The sequence below is a fragment of the Strix uralensis genome, chromosome 3 (assembly GCF_047716275.1).
Source record: "Strix uralensis isolate ZFMK-TIS-50842 chromosome 3, bStrUra1, whole genome shotgun sequence".
NCBI lineage: Eukaryota > Metazoa > Chordata > Aves > Strigiformes > Strigidae > Strix > Strix uralensis.
Window position 1 is genome coordinate 116,228,997 of NC_133974.1, and position 21,324 is coordinate 116,250,320.

The window sequence follows — 21,324 nt, forward strand, 5'->3', positions numbered from 1 at the left end:
GTATCATCTTCCTTCAGCCAGCAAGTGGAAGGCAGCAGAAAGAAGAGAGTACTATTCAGAGCAGTCAGCTGTCAAGCAAAAACCCTAGCAAGACAATCTCTTATTATATAAAAAAAATTGCTGTTGCTTCGTTTTGAAGCTTATGCTGCTGTGGACTTGCATCCTCTGATGTTAGACTAGTTCAGTCAGTTATAAAACACACTTAAGAAAAAACTGCATGCTTCTCGAATAAGTGAGTTTTTATATTTAGTTTCTCTGTGTATTTAGAGATAGAATGTTTTCTACTTCTTTTTCAAATGGTCAAAGTAAAGGTGAAAATCAGTATGTCTCTTTCTCAAACCCGGGGGGCGGTGGGAATTGAAAACAATACATTTGTGTTGCCTTTATATATTATGCTATGCTCAGTAAGATGAGTATTTGCTGCCACCTTCAGTTTTAAAACAGGTGGCTGAAAGAGCACTTAGTGTTTTTTTCATGAAAATAAATACAAACAATACGAAAAAAACCCCGCTCCCACAAAGTAATCCTAACATATACCATGATATGGTTGATATAAATTTGATATTGTTTGGACTCTATTTTTCCTACATGGGAGAATCTTAATACCTTGTTTGTTGGACTTTTGTAAGTTCTCCCACACACCCTTAAAACAGAATCGGGTTTTCTGATCAAGTGCATAATTGTTTATATGGAAAATAATTTCAGTAAATTATTTGTTTAAATGCCTTTTTAATGCTAATTGCTAAGTGGACACAGAGAAGAGAACTGGTACAGTAAGACCAGCTTGTTTTCTGTGACCACTGCATATATTCTTTGTATCCTGATTCAGGAATTGTTTCTCTATGTCCAGGCCCCCATTCACAAGTTTTTAGGGACATGTTTATAATGCAGTTATGTGTTAGTGAAGATAAAAAGTTTAAATTCAGCTAAGGAGGATGTTTTTCCTTAAATATGATATGGAATTACTCAGCATTTCAGATTGATAATATTTTTTCTTGTTTTCTTATTTATAGGGAGAGCAGTGTAAATTTGATCATGATGCAGAGATTGAAAAGAAGAAGGAAATCTGCAAGTTTTACATACAGGGTTACTGCACCAAAGGAGAGAACTGCATTTATTTGCACAATATCCTTTAAAAAAACCCAATTGAATTAAACTGAAAGTTTAAATTTGCTCTTAATTGATGTGATTTTTAAGGGTAGCTATTTCTTTTCTTAAGAGACTATACCAAAAACTGTGTAGATATACTACAAGAAGATTATTTTTCTGCTCAAATAGTTAAGAGGAAAAAATATGTATTAAATTACTGGTATGGTTTTGGTTTTAACAATTTTTAATGGTTTAAAAGATAAAATCCCTTGAAGTTAGATGGATTTTTCCATGTACTTTTAAAACCCTGATCTGTTCTTGTTTGTTGTAAAGAACTTGTGTTTTACTCTGGAATTGAGACCTTAATTTTTTTAATCTCAATTTTACAATCAAATATAATGTTAAGGCCACAGTAATGTAATTATTAGCAGAATGTCAAATGGAACTAGGAGGTAAGTTGGTTATTAGCTTTAAAAATTCTTAAGATGTTGCTTTGAAAAGATTAAGTACTGGTGAAGAATTGAAGGATAGTTGACAGCTGAATTTCATAAACTTGCCAAACAGTGCAAACTAGAAATCAGCCTTTGTTAGGAATCCTTAATACATTGCTTACATGAATTCCCTTGCAAGTTCTACCATACAGGAGCAAAATGCTATCAAGGAGATAAGTGCAAATTTTCTCATGCTCCCCTGACTGCAGAAACAAAAGAGCTGTTGGATAAGGTGAGCAAGTCGTAGTCTGTAAACATAAAGTTTGTTGCTGAAACGAGTGGGGGGTGTTGCTGGAAATTGCCGTGAGATTCTCAGGGAGTGTGATGCTAAACATGAATGATGTTAAACTTCCCTGTTGCTCTTTAGCACAGTAAGTCTGTGACCAGGTTAAATACCAGGAATTCACCTTGTCATCGATTATGCAGTTATTTTTAGCTATATCAGACTCATTTATTTTTGCAATTCATGTTACTGCCCAGGAACATTCATTTGCATCCCTTTCTGTGGAAATCTTTATGTACTCTGTAACAAGAAGTGTGGCTTTTATGTTGTCTACATTGAGCTGCCTAGGAGTTAGATATCATCTGAATTACTTCTGCACTCAGGGTGGAGAAAGGAATGAGATGCTTCCTCTGAATGATTCACAAAATTCTGACCTTTGTTTTAAGTAGGATATTCGTGTCTCTCTGCAGTTACTATACAACAGGCCTTAACAGAAAAGAGACCTGAATTTAACGCTAGAATCGTTATGAATCTCCAAATAAGTCCTTCAACTTCTGTCACTTAAAATTACTGTTTGAAGGAAATGGACTTGTGTGAAATTGTCCCTTCCTGACTACAGAAATAATTTTCTTCCTGGCTGTGAATTGGTGTCCTGCAAACCAAGTAATAATATATTTATAATTCGTCCTAGTTTGATGTCAATATATAGTAGTTCTGTAGCAGGTAACTATATTTAAATGGAACGTGCAAGACTAAAGTGAATTGCATATACTGCAGAATTTACGGAACGTTTGCCACATTGCTTTGTTCTAGGTTTTGAATACTGAGGAGGAACCACAAAATGAAGATGAGAAAGAACTGGAGGAACTCAGAAAGCGTGGCATAGTTCCTCTCCCTAAGCCACCACCAGGTGTTGGACTTCTGCCTACCCCACCAGAGCAATATCCCTTTTCTGAGTCTGACATAGAAAATTATCAAGATCCTTCAGGAGAATATAAGAAAATTCCGTCTCTTTTTGAAATAGTTGTGAAGCCTACTGTGGATTTAGCACACAAAATTGGAAAAAAGTAGGTTTCAGAATTTTGTGTAGAACTCTCCTGTCTGCATAAATATTTAAACAATTCTCTTCATTTCTGTTAGAAGTATATACTTCTGAGTGTATTGCTGAGTTAATGATCTGTCAGATATTTACTATCATAATTATTTACTTATTTAATGCTTTCCATAGAACAGAACTTACTGAGCTTTGATCTTCCAGAAAGTCACTTCACTGGCTCTTGTTTTGGCTCTGTGCCTGCCTTGCCTGTCTCCATTTGCAAAATGAGCAAAGTTTATTCTCTTCTAAGATCTTGTTACAGTTAGCTTTTTCTTGACCGAAGCCAATGGCGCACCTAGTGAAGACTGCTGGCCTTGGGATGTTTAAAACTATTAGTTGCAGCAAATGTCCAGTTCTGCATGTGCTAATATTGGAAAAATATTCTACTTTCCGACAAGCTCTGTCATGTGTTATGAATATATATAGTTACTCTCTTTGAAAGTCATTTTGCTTCTTTCAGATTTTTATCCAACTTGAGGTCAGACATCTGTAAGGGTGAGGAGCGGGACGAGATAGCTAATAGGCTGTTGATCTTTGTAGGTGCAAAGTTTGATTCACTAATTTTCTTTTGCCTACAGGCCACCAACCTTCTACAACAGTGCATCACCACCAAGACCACCGTTTCAGGGAAATGACCCTCATTCTCAGCATATGTATAATCCAGGTTCAAGTCCAGGGCCAGGACCCGGCATGTCACAAGGACATAATGGGCCGCCAATGCACCCGGGTTCTCCGGGACATCATCCATGCGCAGGGCCTCAAGGCCCAGGAATGCCACAGAGTCCTCCTATGCAGGGTGTTCCACCAGGCTTTCTTGGACCACAGAACCAGACTGGTATGCCTATGCAAGGACAGCAAGGTGGTCCACCTCTCACACCCCCGGGTCTCAGTGGATCTTACAATGCCCCAGGAGTTCAAGGACATATGGTGAATATGCCAAGAGAGAATCATTGTTCTCCGGGGCCACAGTACCAGCAGATTCCTGGTGAACGGCAGCCCAGTATGAATTACGAGCCTATTCAGAACCCAGCTGATTTCTATGACAATTACTATTCTCATCAAGCTGTACATAACTTCCAGCCAGCTAATAACTCTGGTGGTAAGGACATTTAAAAATTGTTGTTCCTTGACAGGGTGCTTTGCAGCTGTGAGGTATATCATGGCTCCAAAGCTGAGCAGCTGAAAGAATTTGGAATAGAAAGCCAAACCTCCTGGAATGTCTTCAGTGTATAGGCTTTTTCAGCTGATGCTTTCCAGTCGTGTAATATAAGTCACATTAGTTTTGCCTGATTGTTTTTTATTTCCTCTGCTGTAAAAGCTTGTATAGGATAGCTGCTAACTGGTTTTTTTGTACTGCAGATGGAACATGGCATGGGGAATTTACAGATCACCAGGCTCACCTCATGGCTCAAGAGTCCCATCAAAGTGGAAGCGAGTCAGACTGTATGGGAAGCCATATGGGCCATAAATCAGCCATTAATGTACCGGATTTTCTTCCAGCAATGCAGAAAGCCCTTTATGTGAGACTTAGTCAAAAGCATCAAAGAGATGGAGACTCTGTCAGCAGCCAGGGTCAGAGGGCAATGAGCAAAGATGAAGGTAAAATAATTTTGTTAGAGTTCCAAACATACTTACTGACCGTGTATTAGCCTGGAACAAATCTGTTGACTTAGATTTTCATCACATTACCATTCACAATTATTGTGAATGTGCAAGTACCGACTCAAATAATACTTTCAGCTGAATGTACTTGCTTTTCTTCCCAGTTTGTTCCAGTGTTTTAGTATACAATTAGTTGCTGCATTCCAGTTCCAAGTAGAAAGATCTGTGGATAATTTTTGGATATAGTTTGCACTTTTTGAATGTTCTGTTGTTGATAACTCAATTACTTCTTAAAATCCCTTATTGGAACAGAAAGGTTATTATTTCTAACTGCCAGTACTGCAAGCGCATCTTAGATTTTATTTATTCAGTTGTGCGTCTCAACCTTTTCTGCGTATTCCATTTCTCTAGAGGAGTATTTTTTCTTCTGTGGTACCTGAAATTTACAGTGTTCAATCTGAGCATCTCTTCTGTAACCTGGACAACGGAGAGCAGTAAGCCTGCCAATCCGATTGAGCCACACAGTGTACATTTGTCCCTTGGCCTGCTCCCTGCTGCTCCTTTTTCTGAGGCTGCTAGGTTATGGGACCAGAAATACATCTTCTGTCTGACCAAAAGGCAGTTACTGTATCAAATGATTTCGAGGATCTTGTGAATATAATTCTGATGAAATGATGAGGGAGATCTGGAGATGCAGCCCTTCAGGCTACATACAAAACCAGAGCGACCTAGACTAAGTTACTCTGAACTGAAGATTTCTCACCAGTGCTTTAGAGTGACTGGTCATCCTGTCCAGAGCGTGTTTGGAAAGCTGTATAGTGGAAAAATGCTCCTGTTAGCTGCCTCTGACAGCATGTCACTCCCTGTGTGGTACAACTAGCATTGAGGAAACATGTTATTGTGCATTAGATAGTGGGGATGGTGGTGGGCTTCGTCTTTGTTTCTCGTTTTACTGAGCCATAACAGACAACTAGTCTCCTTCAGTGAGGAGGAACGTTTAGAATGTGGACATGAGCACACAGCTGTGTTGATAAGACTTTCCAGTAAATTGCATACGATAGTTGAGAATATATCCTTTAAAATTAAATATTCTTATTTCTTCCCTTCCTGAATCTTGACCTCTCCCCAAAACCTTGTGATTTGGATTCCACAAATTCCACATTTGTAATTTATCTGTTTTTAAGACTGCTGTAAGGTGGCATTTTATTTTTTGTTCTACCATCCCTCAATGAAGGTAATTTTCATCAAGACGCAGATTTTAAATGTGGTTTTTACTAGTACTGGTAGAAATAATTGTTTGAAAGCAGACTATTTTCCCAAATTAATATTGACAGAGATATTTGTAGAGAGAATGCAGCAAAGCTTGGGAGTATGTCAACTAGCCACAGTTTTTTTGTTATGTCAGTTCGTCTTCGAAATTGATTTTTCTCATTTTAGATTACGGTAGTAATAATCCAGGCTGTGATGATTTAATACCAGGTCTTTTCAGTTTGATTTTACTGAGAAGTTACCCTTTCTGTGAGTAAATGTGTTGTATTCCCTGGTGATCATTTGCTTGAATAATATATTATTTTTTTTTTAGATGACAATGTCAACTGGTATTCCAGTAGTGAAGAGGAAGAGGGGAGCAGTGTTAAATCAATACTAAAAACCTTAAAGAAACAAAGCGAAAATTTTAGGAATCGGCAACAACATTCCACAGAGCAGCACATGCTTGGTATTCCTACTGATCCGAGGCTGGCAAAAGAAAAAGGCGCAGGGGCTCAAGCTGCTGACCCGAGACTGCGGGCTTCTCAGAGGTCCAACCCCAGAAAGCCTTCAGAATCCACGTCCTTGGACCCACGGCTTGCACGAGATCCCCGGATGCACAAGGTCAGTGAGGGTGGTCACGCCAGCTCCTCCCTCGGGGGAGCAAAGCTAGATTTACACCACGTGCACGCTGGGGTTAAAGTCAAGCAAAAAGGGATGGATGATGATGAAGAGGACTCAGAAAGAGAACTGAGAGAACGAGCTTTTCTGATACCGTTGGAACCTTTGCCTGGTGTAACGTTAAGGGATCCCCGATCTCAGCTTAGGCAATTCAGCCACATTAAAATGGATGTTACCCTGATGAAACCAAACTTTGCTAAGCATATTGTATGGGCACCCGAAGACTTGCTACCAATACCTTTGCCTAAGCCTGACCCCGTCTCTTCAATCAACTTACCTCTTCCGCCACTCATTGCTGACCAGAGACTTAATAAACTGCGGAATTTGAAAAACGATCCCCATCCAAATGCAATGCCAGCTGACCCACGACTAGCTGCAAAGGCAAAAAACAACTTAACGGGCAGGAGTGCCTATTTGGATCCATCTGCAGATTCACATGCCAGTAGCTCAAGCAAATTAGGAGATCCTCGCTTACAAAAAAACGTCGATCCCAGGCTCCACAGACTGTCAAGTGCAGATACGCATCATGGAGTCGTGAAGGATTCACACCCTCTGAAGTTTGACCCCCGCCTCGCCAGATCTGCTGCTGGCTCATCGCAGCCCTCGGAAGCTGCGACTGCTAAACATGACCCAGATGCTCTGCCTCCGTACGCGCCCAAATTATCATCGAGCGGTGTTAGGCTGGGAACTCCGGGCTCGATACTGAGCGGTATTAGTTTGTACGATCCGAGAGATCACAGCTCATCATTGGACACAGCTCCAGCTAGTTCAGGAGAGAACGGAGAGAACCAGAAAAAAAGTATTTTGAAAAATTCTGGTAAAAATGAACCCAGTCTCTCAGAAGATACATCGCTGCAGAAGGCTGCCTCGAACGTGGAAAAAAATACAGAAGGATCAGCAGAAGCCACTTCAGATAAAGCAAATAGCACCAGTAAATCTCAGGCTAAACACTCCAGCGCTGCACCTGCGGTGCATAATCTTCCTATCCAAGCTTTGTCGGGATTAATCAGACCGCAGTACAGCGACCCAAGGCAGGTTAGACAGCCTGGACAGGTAACTCAGACACAGGATAGTGATCCAAATGGGGAATCAGATGACAAGTCATTAAAGGATGTTTTCAAGACTTTCGATCCAACCGCTTCACCGTTTTGTTAGCAATTGATTTTAAGTCTTTTTACTGTTGTGAATATTGCAGTTTTCTGCTGTTTTGTAACTGGTTTACCTCTTTGCTTTATTTATTTTTAAATTATAATTATCAACACTTTTCAGCTGCTAATCTCAGAACCACATGCAGTTATACAGTATGCTATAGTGTTTGCAAAGCTGTGGTATTTTCTATATAATACTTTTCCAATTTCAGGGAGACTAATAATTGACATGTAGAAAACCCCCCATGTATTGTGTTAGAGCTGATAAAAGCACTTTCATTGTAAATAAGTCATTAAGAAAGTCCGAAGACCTGTATATGTGTGAGCTGTCTCTTTCATAAACAACATTTAGATATGATTGCCACATTTGTATGATTGTATAGATACAAGCAATATTATGTACATTACTGTGAGAGACACTGTTTGACAAGGATTGTCTGACGCATCAAGCCAAACCTACTAACTGATTTAAGACCTACGTATAATGATTTAAAAGGAAAATGTTGATCCTCCTTTTCAGAACAGTTGTTGTAAGACATTGACAGTTTTTATTCATGCAGTCAATATTCTTAGTGTAAAAGAGACCTATATCACATATTGAGGATTTAAAATGTCATATCTTTTAAAAGTATTTTATTCTATGCTGTATATAGAAGAAATTGTGAAGTACATAACTAGAAGAAAGTTACTGTTAAAAGTGGAGAATACCTAAGTTGTCCAATACAAAAAGATTTTTATTTAATTTTTTCACGTATACACAATTCTGATTAGTGCTATAAGTTACATTGTGGTGTTCATGTATTTCAATGTATTTTTGTATTCAGCTGCTTAATTTGTATTTGCTTTTTTTGTATTGATGTAACTGCAGTACTTGTATTCATGGTGTCTTTATGACATTTTTAACAAAAAAATTAAAAAGGGTACAGTTAAAGTCTGGTAATGACTGTGATGTTGACATGTTGGCAGCTAGTTCAGTGTTGGGGAAAGAGCAAGGCGGGTGTGTGAAGGATAAAGGTGACTAAAACTGGTTTTAGTGTAGTCGGTTGGTAGTGGGTTTTTTCCCACCTTGTACAGAATCCAAATGGAGTTAGCTTGCTGCGTGGTTCCGAGGTCAGACATGATTTGGAGAAAGTCGTCATCGTTCTCTTACTACGATGATCAGCATCGCTATAAGAAATGTCATGCATGTTCTTTAATTTCTGATGTTGCATGCCAAGAGCACAACTGTCCTCAAAGCCTCTCTTGTTTTGCCTTTTGGGTTGCTTTTTACCTAGAGGAAATGTAGTCATATCTAGCTAGCTGCGTTTACAATAAAAATTTGCCGTCTGCTCAATTGCCATCTGGTCCCGCCCACTTGGAATGTTTCTTTGCATTAAGCCTCTTCCTTGGTGGACCTTCTCCTCTTTGTTTCTGTTTGTTGGCCCAAGCGATGATTGCAACTGGGACAGCGTAGTGTTAATCACAACTTTTGAGGTTTTGGTTTCTTGTGCTGGTGAGGCAAACAGGCAAAATACAAGTGTCTTGCACTGATGAGCAGAGCTTGGACGAACAGAGGGAAGCTGCTGATTTCTACATGTGCAAAACATGGCAGAGGAGACATCGCGGAAGGCAATAATAGTTTCAATTTGCCTTCCTAATTTCCCAGAGCATAAACTGTATTAATGTTATGTTGTTATTTTGGAGTAATCTGTTAGTCCTACCTAATTACTTTGTGTTACTTCATCCGGTGACAAGTTTGGATGTTCAAGAATTTAATCAAAAAAACAAGCCATCAGAATTGGACAGCAATTTGGAAATAGCACATGGATTGATAGAGGAACAAAGAGGAAAAAGTGACAGTATTGAAGCCAAATTCATGGTTTCACATTTAGATGTGGAAAGTACTTACAGGACCTGCAGTTCTAATCTGAAGTTACAACTTGTAGGGTCATGATGATGTCATTACTGAATTGGATTCTGTGGTTTTTTGAAAGTACTGGAAAAAAAAGAGTCAAAGGAAAAGCTTTGATACCAAGAGCAAAATGATGTGCCTTACAATTGAGATGACTGAAGGATCTCAAGTGCTTTGCCATCGGTCCAGTTGTGGACCCATTGTGGAGTTGCAGGGTGTGTTTTCGTAGAGGGACGCGGTGTGCTGGCTTCTAACCTTGGAGATCCACTGCCATCTCAGTGTCTTTAATACAATACAGGTGTTGATTTTGGAAAAGAATGAGTACAAAGTAAGGAAATGTAATTTGAAAGGGGCCAGCTAGTCCTTGCAGCCTGTTGTCTCCATGTGTAACAGCCTCCTTCCTCCTTCCCAGATCCAGCCGTCCCCGGCTGGAAAATCTCTATGGGCAACCCCAGCGACGGCGCAAGATATCTGCCGGCTGCCACTCAGCTTCTCTGTCTGCCTGTGCTCGCTGGTTTATTCGTTGCAGATTTCTTCCTGGACTCTCTGGTGTGCCCGCTGCTGCTGCTCTCTCTCAAAACGTGGAAGAGATTTATTGCTGTGGTGCAAGTACTAAACTACCTGATCTGGGGAAGGTGGAGACAGTCCTGCCACACCGAGGTGGGCTGGAATGGGTTGCAGCCACCGAGCAAGTCAAGTCTGATCTGCTGTGTGGATTGATTGTCTTTCGCAGGGGAGGCTTGTTCCCGACTCTTCCGCAAGTGCAGCATGGTGCCATGGAGCAGGATTTTCCTCAGACACTTGCAGCTCATGCCCCTGAGCCTGCGAAGCAGGGGTGTGGAGAGCAATAACAGGAGCAGCCAGTAGCATTGGTCCTGGATACTCTGGAAGCCTCCAGCTATGAGGTGATTGATCATCAGCATTGAATGTTTTACTCTGGGTAAAAGAGAGTCCTGGGGCTGAGAGGGATTTTGGGAGAAAAGTCTCATTTCTTTGCAGGATCTGCTGAGTCGGGGCAGCAGGTGAGAAAATGCTTCCCACTCCTGCTAGCCCTGGAGATGTGCAAGAGTAAAATGTTCATCTCTGATCTTGTCTGCTCTCTGTGCTTCAGAAAGACTGAGCATTGCTAGATCACCACCTGGTGTTTGCTGCCCCATGATAAAAATACTTATAAGGGAGATTTCTAGCCTCCTTGGGTAGCCTGTTTTAATAGTTTCCTAACCACGATGAAAAGACTCTAACATGAATCTTTGCATGAATATTGCAAAATAAATAAATTTATTCTTGCAAAGTAGAGAATACTTAATTACACTCCTGTTTTGCATTTCGTAAGTCAGTCTTCCTTCTCCTTCAGTTCTTTCCTCCAGCTTTTGTAGAGCCTTTTTCATGTTACCCTCTGAATTCATATTTTGCGTAGGAGCTCCACCTTGTGCACTGGCTCTTCTGCAGGATTATATATCTCTGGCTGCCCTTCCTGTGCAGCGTTTAGGATTGCTACCTCTAGAAGAAAAGGTGATGGTTGCTAAAAAGTTTGATAGCGTGCTAAAGATCAGGGCCTGAGAAAGGCCGACCAGCTCTGAGGCTTTCCTGTGCAGGAGATGAGCAATTCAGTCACTTACAGAACCCCCTGCTCCTTCCCTCCAGCCAGATTTGCTGGTGCTACAAATGCTACATCCTCCTGTTCACATCTGGGGTGCTGAAGAACACAGAAGAACAGGCAGTTACTGAAAGTAATGTAATGAAGGTACCTCATCAGATTGTGTCTTCCCTATATCAATGTTTGCCAGAGAAAAAAAAGCCTGACTGACCACCTAAGAACAGAGCTGGCTCACAGCTGGACGAGGGCATGCAGTATGTGAATATAAAGAATTGCAGCCCCACTTGGCCACTAATTCAAGAGCAATGGCTTCAGAGTGACTCGTGTGCCAGGTAACAAAGATCAGTGAATGATATTTTACTGAACAGGACACCTTCTGTTTTCCCTTTCACGGGATCTTAAAGCTCTTCTCCAACTCCTATGTCCTCTGTGACTTGGTGTCACATCTTAGTACTTGACTTCAAACACCACCTGGAAGAGAGGCCTCTTAAGAAATACACTAGCTTGTGGCATCACTTTATTCTTCTCTTTTCAGTCGACAAAAGAAAGGAGTGTCTCTGCAGGGTGGAATTTGCCACAGCAGGAGCAGCCAGCACACAAAAGCCTTTTCAGGCCTTGCACTCTCAGTCCTTCTGCAAGAGCAGCTCTAGGAGAAGAGATGCGAGCCAGGAGGAGTGCAACACAAGCCGTACTTTTTCTGCTGAGGCCAGTTAGCAATGTGATTCCCCTCCAGCAGAAGTCCCTTCCTATTTTTACAGGTCGCTACAGGTCCATAATTGTATGTCCTTTAATAGGTTTTGGATGCTTGAGGGTAATTCTTGGTCCAAGGTGATTGTTTCTGCACAGTAGCCATCAGGGCGGGTTCAGCCCCTGCCTGAGTCTTGCGAAGCCCTAATTCATCCCTGTCTGAGTTTAAAGATGCCTTGGCTCTATGCCACAACAGGTTTTTTTTCCACTGCATGCAGAAGGCAACTACTTCTCCTTCTTCTGAGCCAGGTGGGGGCTGTTGCAAACCCTATTAGACAAAATATTTGCAAGCTTTAACATATTGTTGTACATGAACTTGTTTAAAATACCTTAAATGATACAAAAGTCTGAATGTGTGTGTGACCAATGTGGCATCTCTACCTGTTAATGCTTTAAAAATGCTTAAAATGCTTAAAAGTGCTTGAAAAACTGCTTACAGAGAGATAAAAGGAATGCAGTATAGTTAGTTTATTGATAAGCAGGGAAATTTCCAAAGGGAAGAAGCCAGGTCATAAAAGACTTCGTAGTCTAGACCATCAGGATAACAGAATGGCTAGTTACTTCAGGCTGACATCAGCAAAGTAAAAAATGGACATATATAGTATGTTTTTAACAGTATGGGCAAGTAACCACAGGAGGAGCTTTTTCACCCTTGTGGCTGATTGTTCATCAAATAGGATTCTAGTAAAAACTGTGTCTCTCCCAAAAAGACATGCTGAAGCTCAGCAAAAGTTGTGGGGCTACATAGGACGCTAGGGCACACGATGAAAAACTGCATCAGTGGAGAGTGGTTGTATTTGCACTTTGTTTTCTGGGTGCTTTCAGATAAAGCCTGCTCTCACAAACTATTTACAGTTGGATCAGTCAGCCATCATTGGCAGCTGCAGGGGAAGCTCTTGGGAGTTTTGATCAAAGCTCATTTTGAGACAACAGAAAGCCTAGGACTGACACAGACTATTGCCAAATAAATGCTCCAACAAGAGGCTGCTGCTCATCTATCCGTAAATGAAATGGGAAATGGACCAGCTAAAGATGTCATCAGAGTTGGTAGCAGTGACAGAGCAGATTCAATGCCTGGAAAGATGTGTAGTGGGCTTTGGAAACAAGACAGAAGGGCATAAAATAAAAACATCACAGTAAGAATGTTTACCCTCAGCCAGCATCAACAGAGGTCCCATGGCAGCCAGCTCCCACCTCCCATAACTTGGCTGGGCTGTAGGAGCTCCCCACAGCGTGGACTCACCTTGCAAAACCTGATGCCATCAGCGTTAACTTACTTTGATACACGCTGCTTCAGCTGCCTTCTGAACATGCAAAACTGCTTGAATTAGGTTCTGTATGTTGCTCACGAGCAGCTCAGAAGAGGACTTGCTCTCTGCAGTGACTGCTTTTACCCTTAGAAGACATTTTAAAGGATTTTACTGGAAGATCATCAGACAGTGTGCCTCCCCTGTGGGGCTAGAACTCTGTCAGTTACTCCAAAACCAGAAGATTGTTCCCAGAACAGGTTTCCATAGAGGCAGGCAAAGCAGGGGAGGAAAGGGCTTTTTGCAGCAACAAGAAGAGGAGGGGGAGCCCGCTGAATTGTAACTGAACTCTTAAGGGCTATGCCCAGATCCAGCAAGGACCTCTGGAGACCACCATGCACCTCTCTTTGAGAAGGGGGCCAGTAGCCTCGGGAGAGATTGTCCTTGACCCTGGCAACTCACCTGGTGATGATGCTGAGCTGGCTGCTGATGGTGCGGGTCTGCTCTGCGGCGCACAGCAGCTCTGCGGAGCATCTCTCGTCGAGGCAGTGCTTTGCAACGATGTGGCCAAATTTAACAAACACCTCCCCATCAGAAGCAATTTGCCTCGCGCAGGTGACAAGCTGGTCCTTGCTCTAAAACAAAATAGAAACTAATGTGTTTGGGGGAAAAGGGAGAAAAAAACCCACTTTCCCTGCAAGACAGGGGAGTGTCCAGGAAGCTCAGATATATTCTGAAACAAGGAAAGGGCTGGATGCCAAGTTCACATCTAATCAGGAGGAAGTAATTTCTAGTGCTTTGCATAAATATAGCTGGTGTCACTCTTACAAGAGTGGGGTAATGCTGGGGTTTCAGCAGGCACTGGGCAGCCCTGTCACTGGCTTTGACCACGCTCTTGAGGAAAAAATGAGCTGGGGTGAAGGGGGTGAAACACTCCATACCATGATGGGGCCCTTCTTCCTCAGGAACTGAGTCATGTGAAGCATTCTCATTGGCATGTCCTTGGTGACCTGGGACTTCTTGCTGGGGCCACCCTGCCACGTGTCACTGTCTTCTCTCTCATGCTTTGCAGGACCACTGGTAAGGGAGATGCTGGGACGACCGTTCTGGTGCTGTTGAGACAAGAACTGAACAGACTGGAAGTCTGGGGCGTGCAGGTGCACTGATGCTGAGAAGTCTCTGCCTGTGTGTCTCTGAAGCAGTTTTTAGCGAGTAAAGAAGACGGGTGAGCTGCCCACCACCTTGCCGGCTCTGCTCTGCTTCCCAACCATCCCTTCTCTCCCCTGCATTCACCCACAGTGGGACTATCAAATCCAAATGCCCTGTGCCATCATCTCCTGGAGCTATCTCTAAATGGGTGGTAGCTGTCGTGAGCTGACTCTGCTGAGTGATCTGGATTGTGTTGGGATTGTGTTGCTGCAGCCTTTGCCAGCTCCTGACAACCAGCTGAAGTTGTTCTGGGAGTGGAGTTGCTGGTACACCCCAGTGGTGCTTGTGGGGAGGTGAGGAGCTGAGCAGAGACAGGTAGTGTTTCAGGGGAGGGAGAGCAGTACAGCCCCCTGCTCCTCAGAAACAGCATTTTGGAGATGGATTTATTTATGCAAGAGCACCCGTCAGATCAGATATCCAGAACTCAGCTGAATAGGGCAGCCAGCAACCTGATCTAACTTTGAAGGTGGCCATGGGGTTGGACTACTGACCTCCAGAGGTCCCTGCCAACATCATGTATCTTAATGCTCCACGGTGTGAGTAATAGGACTGACTGACAGCCCTGACCATCACCCTGCAGTAAGTGTTGATGGGGGAAAAAGCTACTGTACCATTTCACGTGCCTCCCTGGCAGCTCCATGTCCTTGTTTGCTCCTGCTCGGGCAAGTTTCTGCCAACTTGCTGTGGCTCAGAGCATCAAGCTCTGGGGCTCGGAAGAGCTTGGCTGTGCTGGGCAAGTGCTGGTCCCCTGCGTTCCGCAAGCGTTGTGTGATAAGCTGCAGAACATGTCCGCTGATGCCCTGGGCAGCCCGAAGCTGCGTGACGAGGTAGTGCGCCATTGCTGACCAGCACCAGACAATGCTGTCTAGGTGGAGAAGCCCTTTGTCCCCGCGGCTCTGGAAGAGCTGGCTGGCACTGCCCACTGCGTCAGATGTGAGGACCAGGAGGTGCTCTGCAACAGAGAGCAGGTTTGCCTGCGATTGCAGTTGAGTGCTGGCCTCCAGCATGTCTTGGAGGGTGGTTTTGACCCACTGAACATTAGCCATTAGTCGACTTGCCTTCTCTTCAAAGGCCTGTTTGTTCCTCTCCCTGTCCTCTTGAGAGAAGGGGGACAGGGCTGGTCCAGCAACATCTCGGATGACTTGCAGGTGTTCGGTATTGACCTTCTCCAGGTGGAGCAATAATGCCTTGGCCCTGAGGGCCAAGTCTCTCTGCAGGAGCTCAAAGCGAATGTACAAGCTGTCAGTAGGCAGTGGAGACACTGAGAGGGTATTGGAGGCATGCAGCAGCGCTTCCATTAGCACCTTTATCTCCTCCCTGAGCACTAGGATTTCACTGCGACCACAGTCTTCAGGGCAGGACAGGTAAGAGAGCCAGGCAGCTTCCTGCAGCCTCAGGGAGTTCTCAGACACAGCAGCCAAGAGGCTCTGTGAGCAAAGCTTGTTCTTCACAGCACTCCTCAGCTCCCTCAGGAAGAGGACGTCCCTGCCTATGAACCCATCCACAGCGCCCAGCAGGACGTGCATGCTGACGGCCCACTGGATACAGTGCAGCTCCAGGCTGGCCTTTCGCACCCTGCAGGAGCCCTTGAAGGACACTGCTTTCTCAAGTAACACTTTGGTGGTCATCTGAGCACGTGAAAACTTGGCTTGGACCTGTAGAAAGCTCTCCCAGACATCAAGGGAAATGGGATTTCGCTCACTACAGGCGAACCTTGCAATGTCTCCTGCTAACTGAACTGCTCCTGCTAAACTCATCATGGTCTCGTCCAAAGCCTGTTTGCCTTTCAGAAAGTCAGCAGACAAGATAAAGCCAAATACTTGCTGAGAGAGACTGTACCAAGAGCCTGCCACGGCTGCCAGGCACTCTTTGGTCTCATGGATCCTTTCTGAGAGTGTGAATGCCATTTGGAGGAGCCTGCTTGGATGACAAAGCTGCCTTGGGGCTGTTTCCCTGGCCAGGCTAATAACACATGATGTCAGTAATACAATCCTCTGGTACTGCCCCAGTGTCTCCTTCTGGGGAGACTCAGCGACGGGCAGTGCTTCCTTTGCAGCGTCGATACAGCCATTGGAGAGTTCAAGCAAGGCAGAGCAAGCAGTGTTGACAGCGTCCATATCGTAAGCTCTTGTTGCTGCTAGGAGAGCTGTAATGACAGGGTGTGTATCTCCTTTCCTTGGAACAACATGCGGGTGAGAGTTACCTGCTCGTGGAGTTGGACAACTTAAGATGTCTTCTTGTGACGCAGCCTCCTCTGTAACGGTTTTTAGCCCAGCATGTGATGGGCTGAGTTCAAGCCACTTTGCAACAGCAGTGCTTCGCACTTGTTCCCGGAGCGGGCTGAGGATATCTGGGTGGTTGGACCCATCCAGCCCGTCTTGGACGTGCTGAGCAATATCCATCAGGCAGCTCACTGCCTTTGAAAAGACGTCCCTAGTTTGGAGGCAGGAGAGTCTCTCTGGGCAAAGGGCTGTGACTGCTTTCAACTCAGGGATGGAGTTGGCCAGTTGCTCAACCCAAACCAGCAAGCCGTTCCTAAAAATGGGGTCTGTGGCTCTGTCCACATACCTGGTGGTAGCTTCAACCACCCACTGAGCCCAACTGGTGAGGTGAACTGCATGCCAAGAGAACTTCCCAGGGTCCTGACTTTCCAGGGCCTTTTCACACCATTCCCTGTGCTTGGCCATCTCCTGGATGGACAGCTTAAGGAATTCATATATGCTGACCGTCTTCTCAAAACACTGCAAGAGGCTTTCTGTTGTTCCAGCCCACGCATGATACAAGGACCGCAGCTTCTCAGCAGCGTTCATCTGAGCTGTATTTCCACTCATTTCTGTGAGCAGTGTCGGGAGACTGGCAAGGAGTCTCTTCAAATACTCTACCCACTCTCCAATTTCTCTAGCGGTTTGGGTTTTGGTGCACCTGGCCAGAGCAAAGTCTGTCGCTCTGAGCATCTGCTGGGTGTGTGTGAAGAAGGTGGCAGTGAGGGGCTGAAGCTTCTTTAAAAATCTTCTTTTTCTTGCTGGAAAACACCCTGTACCAGCAAGGCTAAGGGCATCTTCAACTAACTTCCTCAGGGGCTCCTTACCCTCAAAGAAGGTGTCAAGGATTTGGCACAGAGTAGCTGTGAGCACTGCCTGGTCGAGAGTCTCCACCTCCTTTCTCATGCGGTGACATTTCTCCTCCAGACTGCTTTCTCCCCAGCTTTGCCCTGGCCATCCCTCCTGCTGGCTTACATGGCTGCAGATGCTCTTCCTCAGCCGTAGCAAAACCCAGCAATGTTTTACCAGGTCCAGCTTCAGATCTGGCCTGGACGAGTCTGCTAGAAGCATGCAGTAAAAAATGACCACTTCCACGTGAGCGCTGAACTCGCTGTTGGAGAGGTGTACTGGGTCTGGGCAGGAGAGGAGAGCCAGCAGCCTGCTCATGTGCTGGGAGAAGGTCCCGCTTCTCTCCCATGGCTCCTTGCTGCCTGTATTGTTAATCAGCAGGGAAATGAGCTCTTTGATCGTCCTCTCCGTCAGCTGGAAAGCATAGTCTTTGGAGAGGTTGTCTTGCTGATCCCCGGAGTGTTTAAGATTGCTGTGCTTGGCTGCGTGGAGCAAAGGAATGCACTCCTGAAGGAGCTGCAAAGTTTGGGCCAAGCTCTTCTGTTGAGGACAATCTCCAAGTTCCTCGAGGCGCTTTGCTGTCAGATTGCTCAGCAGAAGCAAGGCCTCGGAAAAGGCCCGGAAAGCAGCCAGCAGTCCTGGCATGTCCCCTGCATCCCGCAGCACGCTCAGGCACTCCAAAAGCCATCTGGCAGCCTGAATGATCCTCCTCGCCCCAGCAGTATCTTCGATCTGAAGGATCTAACCAGAAAAAAAGGGCAGAAAAAGTGGTCAGAGTGGCTAAGGCTCAAGAGTCCCTGTTCACTATTTCATCCCTTGTGCAGCCAGGATGACACCACAGCCCTTGCAGGGAAAAGAAGAGCTGTGTTTTGCTCAGCAGACCTGCCCTAATGAGCACATGGTGAAGAAACAACCATTGCTCCAGCTGGAGCTTCCCCCAGGCCCCAGCCCCTGTCCTGGTGGAGGGCAGCTCTTGTCCCTCCTACAGCTGCACCCTTACCCACCTCTGCCTTGCCCCCCCGCTCACTCCAGCACCGTCCCCCTCCGCCGTTACCTTCACTGTCTCTGTTAAGATCCTCTTTGCTGACGCAGCCAGCTCTTCCCTCCGGCCAGGGTTCTCTGGCTGTACCTGGAGTTTGCGGGCTGCCAGCAGCACGCACCTCCCTGCCAGCACAAGGGACTCGGCTGCAGGATGCATCTCCTCCTTGAACGCCTCATCACTGGACTCCTCAGCCAACCTGGAACAGAAGCCACTGGGCTCAGCTCTTTGCCATCCCGTGAATACCAGCCTTGGCAGGTAGTAGCAAGGATGCTGCACTGGTCTCAGGCTTTATCACAATTAGCCACCTTAACTGGGCTTGAATTGATTTTGGCTGTATTTGCAAACTGTTTCAGAACCATTTGCAGTGGCTGCAATTCACTTTAAGACAGGGTGTCTACAATCTACAAGGTCCTAGCTGTAACAGCAAAATAACCCTGTGGCCAGCACCTAATCTGTGGATTTGGGCTTCAATTTTACTGAAGCATTCAGTAAATTCACTGAAGCATTCGGTCAGTTGTCTGACTGTTACTTTAAGATGTGTTTAGCTTAAACGTTGCTTGTTGAGGTTTTGCTTACTTAGCCATGTCCCTTCCAAGCACATATCCCTACTTTGTCCCATCTCTCCTTTTCCCTTCCTAAACCTGTTCCTCATCCCATTCTCCTCCTTTTCCCACCTCTGCAGTGGGGTGTAGGCAGGGAGCACCAGGCAGGAGAGGTAGGCTCCCCATCAGTTTCTTTGCCATCCCTTCTTCCTCCTTCCCAGCCCCCAAATCTGCCTGGGGAACACCCAGCAAACTTACCTTCTTGCAACAGAAGCGAGTTCTTTAGTGGCTTTGGCTAATTTTTCTGCATTCTCCCCTAAATTGGGAAAGGTCTGACAAATCCCATCTTCCCATTCCAGGGCGAGGATTAGATGGCAGAGCTGCACAGCCATCGGGCAGAGGATCCTTCTAATAGCTTTGTTTTCTGTTAGGAACCCAAGGTCATAGAGGTAAAAAGGCTCCATTGTGTCCTGCCTGGAAAAGGGAAAAAAAAACCTGGGATTATTTGGGATCCTTGTAACCGTTACCAGTTTTACCAGTGACCTTGGATTTGGGTGGCAGCTTCTGGCTGTGAATCCCACAAGGAGCTTGGAAATGCTACAGGGTTTAGTTTCTCCCAACAAGGGTTTAGTTTCTCTGCAACGAGGTCAGCAACCTGCATTTCCCCCAGCTTTCCTGGTGTGGACTCCCGGCCCTGTAGTCCTGCACGCAAAGCATCCTCTGGCTTTTCTCAGCTTCAAGGCACAGCCGTGTCTCTGGGGTGTCCATCCCCCCGCTCCCGGGTTTACATCTACACAGATCCCATTGTTATCCGAGCCCAGCGACAGCAGAGCCGGTGTTTCCTTACCCGGGCGCAGACAGTCCTGGGGATGGGGTCGTGGGCTGTTCCTGGCGTGGCGATGGTGACAGTGATGTTACCTCCTAGCACCCCGCTGTCAGCAGGGGGACGTGGGGGTGCCCATGCCACCACAGGCCTGTGCACATGCAAACAGCTCCTGGGCAGGGATAGGAACCCACGGCGGCTGGCGGGGAGGGGATTAATTACACCTTGATTACCATATCTACGTTCCTGTTGTGGACGGGGTGGAAGGCAAGCGCCTGCTGGCAGACTGTGTGGGGCAGGGTGCGTGGGGGGGCTGACGGCTGGCACCCCCGTGGGCCTCTCCTCTGCTCTTTCAAGGCCAAGGACGTTTCTGGGGTGGCCGGGGGCTGCCTTAGGCCTGGGGGTGCCTCCCCCCCGGGTGTTTCTGGAGGTGTGAAGGGCGCTTGAGGGCCCTGGACACGGGGGTGTCTGTGTGGGAGGCCACGGGGGGTCCCCCCCTTGCCGGGATGCGCCAGTGTCGCCATGGAGACGGTGGAGAGTGGCCGGACGGGAATGGCATGGCGGGGCGCGCGGGGCCGCGGTGCACGCCGGGAGCTGTAGGCCGCCCGGGCCCTGCAGGCCGCCCTCATGTTTGAACGCCCCTGCGCTAATCTGGGCTGCTAATCTGCCTAATCCAGGGGCCCATCTGTCTGCACGGTTTAGTCCTGGCCCTTTCTGCCCCTTAATCCTGGCGCTGCGCCAGGGATGTGCTCCCTGCCGCCCGTCTGGCTTCGTGGGGCTGAGGGGGCTGGGGGGGTCCCACCGCTGTTGCCTTGAAAATGTGGGGAGAAAGCGGCTGTGTGAGTAGAGAAGGCACCTAGAGGGGTCCCTCCTCACGCCAGGCCTGCCCGAGATCCAGGCTTCTGCTTTGGCCTTGGCTAACGAGCATGCCTTGCCGGGCCTCGGCCATTTCACCTTCAGTTAAGAAGTGAGGCTGATGCAGCTTTACAGGGTAAAAAAGGAGTGATTTCTATCTTCTCCTTTTCTCCTGTGAATTTGGTAAATCCTGTGCTGAACTGCTTTGCCAAATTAGGGGGGGCTTATCAGTGTGCTCAGATAATTGGGGGGGCAGGACACAAGTGCAAATGAGATAGAAAACAGTCACGTTTTCTGCTGGTTCTGACTTTTACAGCATACTTTCACTTAGTGGAGAATAGCCACTGGAAATGGCAACCCTTCTCTCAGGAGCCTGAACTTCTGTTCTGAAAGGGAATGAAAGGGCTCAAACAAATGAATTTCTGACGATTATTAAGACTGTGATGTGATGTACGAAGGCTTTGCTTGTGCTTTGCTTCATTTGTTTCTCAGGGACTCCTGACTCCTCCACTGTTTCCTTAGGTCTCTTTGTTTAGGTAAGATTGAAACGCTTGTCAGGCTCCCTACGTAAATCACTGGCAGCAGACTCAAGGCCTTCAGTGGACACTTGGGCAACTCCTAGGATGAGAAAACTAAGATAAAGGGGGGCTCAAGCAAAGAGACACGGAGACCCTATTATAGGG

At 45.9% G+C, this 21,324-nt stretch overlaps 1 protein-coding gene across 3 annotated transcripts in view; it reads left to right on the forward strand.

Moving 5' to 3' along the window:
• ZC3H6 (zinc finger CCCH-type containing 6) overlaps positions 1-8,509 on the forward strand; it is a 28,794-nt gene extending 20,285 nt beyond the window's left edge. For all 3 annotated transcript variants that reach the window (XM_074864056.1, XM_074864057.1, XM_074864058.1), the window contains 6 exons: positions 1,014-1,125; positions 1,703-1,812; positions 2,617-2,870; positions 3,478-3,998; positions 4,259-4,498; positions 6,084-8,509. In XM_074864056.1, coding sequence (XP_074720157.1) covers positions 1,014-1,125; positions 1,703-1,812; positions 2,617-2,870; positions 3,478-3,998; positions 4,259-4,498; positions 6,084-7,585 — 2,739 coding nt within the window. In that variant the 3' untranslated portion in view covers positions 7,586-8,509. The remainder of the gene's footprint in view (positions 1-1,013; positions 1,126-1,702; positions 1,813-2,616; positions 2,871-3,477; positions 3,999-4,258; positions 4,499-6,083) is intronic.
• Positions 8,510-21,324: the final 12,815 nt, after the last annotated feature.